We start from the raw sequence: 2779 nt of genomic DNA, 5'->3' as shown, positions 1-2779 counted from the left end.
AAAGGGTTGCTTGACTGGCGGTGGCAGGCATGCGAAATTCCCGAATGCCAATTGTTTCTCGATTCTCGAGGAGATGGGCATCCGCCGAAGTCGCCTTATGAGCTGGGGAGACAGAGCAAGGGAAAGGGATTGGACCACTATAAAAGTCAATATCTGGGACAATAAATTGCGACTCCTTCGATACAGTTCCACTTTGCTTTTAAGTTAGAGTTCGTGGCGAATCGTTTGCCATTCGAGTTTTCCTATTTCGGTTTAGTTTTCCATTTCATTTCGTTTTATATGCCCGGTTCGCCAAAAGTTGTCAACGGCCATAAACGCCGGCGGACCACCCACCACCCGCTTTCCTTTGACTTTTCAATAAAACCCAACACCAGCCGCAGACTTTTCAACCCACCAACACCCAACCCCCAACCCCCGCCCGGTTTCCATTAGCATAATGTCTGATTCGCCGATCTGATGCGGACTTTGATTTCCCTGGCTCTCACTTTCGATTTGCCACAATTCCATTTTATTTATTTGCCGGCCAGCGAAATTACATTTTAAAAAGTTTGCTTCTCGTTTGTTTTATTTGCCTCAGTTCCGGGGGTACAGCAAATTTTTATTGCTAATGTATGCGCCTGGGATATTGATTCGGACGGGAGGGGGCACGTCCAAGTTTCCCCTCAGAGGTTGGGATCCACCCGAGAGCTCTGCCGTCTTAATTCTGCGCGACCTTGAGTGCTGCTGCTGCTGCTGCTGCTGCTGCTGCTGCTGCCTTAATTGCTAATCGAGTGCCAATGCCATGTCAGTGGCGACCTTGGCCAGAAGTAGAAGATCCATTATTCCCGACAAATCTGGTTCAAGAGCAGAAGAACTGAGGGATTCCACTCACAGGGGGCCGAAAGAGCTGCGAATTTCGAGGCTCGCCACGAAAATAGATTGGCCACACACCATCTGGTTCGTATTAAATCGGAATCGACATCGAAATGGAAATGGAAAACGCACTTTTCCTTTATCTCAACTTGTGGAAAAGTTCACGAACAGCACAGTGGTCTTCGGGATCGATGGCTCCGATGGCCACTTGGTACAGCAGAGCCTGCAGAATGAAGGGCATACGCTGGTTGCGATCTAGTTTCGACCAGGTCTCCCTGCTCTCGTTTTCAACCAGGACGCCTGAAGCAAAGGGACAGGTTTGGTAAAAACTTCGAGCGAAGCTCCCACGGAAATTGTCGTAGGGAGTTTCCTTCAGTTCTTCTCCTGAATAGGCTTTCCACTGAAAACGCAGCTTTTCCGTTGGTTTCAGAGAATCCCAGGGAGGTAAGTCGGGTCTAATAAACTCATCGTATATAGCTCTGGCTCCTTCCTCCAGCTTTCTCAGCTGCTCTCCGGTGGCTGGGCTTACATCCAAGGCGCAGGTCTCCTCCTCTCCTCCAGTCAGCCTAAAGTAATTGTTTAAATTAGTCCTGGGAAAGAGATTTCTTAGGAAGTCCAACATTTTCTTGTTTAATCCCTCAGCCATTTCTGGCTTCTCATCCTCTGTGGCCTCTTCAGAACAGTCATCTTCCATTGAGCTTTCAAATGATCCTCCCCTGGAACACCTTGATTCTTCCTTTTTCACATGCCACCTCCTTTCCTGCCCCTCACAGTTGTCCTCCAAGTCCTCCTCAGTTGTCTCTTCACAGTCGTCGCTGTCATCTTGATAGGCCTCGAAAATGAGATCCACTTTGCCACAGCTCAGGTCCGAGAGGCGGATAAGGCGCTGCTCGCAGCGCTCCTCCCCGTCGTAGGTGACCAAAGGACCAGGATACTCGTGTCTTATGGTGTAGCTAGGATGTGTTACCAATCCGCATTCATTGTTGTTCCCCCCTGATCTATTTTCCTTCCCTTGCTTTGCACCTAGAGATTCCTTTGAATCGCAAGTCCAAGATTCAAAGACCAGATCTTTCAACAAACCAAACAGGTCATCACTTAAGAATTTACAAAATGCATCCATGGCTGAGAAAGTTTACGAAATGTATACAATGTTTATGAATTTGAAATCTTTTTAGTTTGATACCAAATGCTACTGAGATTGCAGAGGCAAATGTGTTACAGTTTACTGGGTAAATGTCATGTTAGCCTGCGAATATCATTTTCCTGTGACTGCCGCGCCAAAGGAATCCCAATTTTCCCCTGCTTAATTTAGTGTTCATGAAAATATATGGCTCCGCATTATAAATGCGAAAAATACTCGTTCTCGTAAAAATCAGAGGGGGGCGGGACCAAATATGACAGCGAATTCTGCTATATTAAAAATGCTGCTGTGGCTGCAAAAAGAAAAACAGAAAATGTGGAAAAATATCAGAATAGAAACGATATAAAAAGACGAAGCGAAAGGAAAACATTTGGATTTCCACATTTATTCGCCTCTCTCCTCGTTTATTTATGATTTCTGCTTATTATCTGGGGAGGGGTGGGCGGCTTGGGAGGAATCGCAATTGGAACGTTCATATTCATTCTTCCGATTAAGCAGTTTTCATGGTCATAGCTCTCGCACACTGGCTCACTCGCCTCATCGCGAATCATGGCCGAAATAAAATAAAATAAAATAAGTGGCCTAGATAAAAAGGCAGCTCCAGCCCAGCCAGTGGAGAGGGCCAAATGAACCTCTCTCGGCGGGTATTGCCCACCAATCCGAGCCCCGAATAGCTGCAATTATTGAAATTAATTTCATTTATTACATCATGAAAATATTTCCCAGCCAGCGAGCAAAATATTTTCGCCACACGCTGTCCTTTGCAATTAAGGATTGGACATCGAC

General features: G+C 46.2%; 1 protein-coding gene across 1 annotated transcript; it reads right to left on the bottom strand.

Annotated features, from left to right (window-relative positions):
* Positions 1-464: 464 nt before the first annotated feature.
* On the bottom strand, positions 465-2044 carry LOC108111473. Its single transcript, XM_017220945.2, has one exon. The coding sequence runs from the start codon at positions 1970-1972 to the stop codon at positions 992-994; it is 981 nt and encodes a 326-aa protein (XP_017076434.2). The 5' UTR covers positions 1973-2044; the 3' UTR covers positions 465-991.
* Between the last annotated feature and the right edge of the window lie 735 nt (positions 2045-2779).

Source organism: Drosophila eugracilis, unplaced genomic scaffold, assembly GCF_018153835.1.
Source record: "Drosophila eugracilis isolate 14026-0451.02 unplaced genomic scaffold, ASM1815383v1 contig_1781, whole genome shotgun sequence".
In the NCBI taxonomy this organism is placed as follows: Eukaryota; Metazoa; Arthropoda; class Insecta; order Diptera; family Drosophilidae; genus Drosophila; species Drosophila eugracilis.
Note: the sequence above shows the minus strand (reverse complement) of the source record. Positions and strands in the feature narration are given on the sequence as shown.

Excerpts from the sequence above, each read along its gene's own strand:
- LOC108111473 (XM_017220945.2), bottom strand. The coding sequence starts at position 1,972 with ATGGATGCATTTTGTAAATTCTTAAGTGATGACCTGTTTGGTTTGTTG.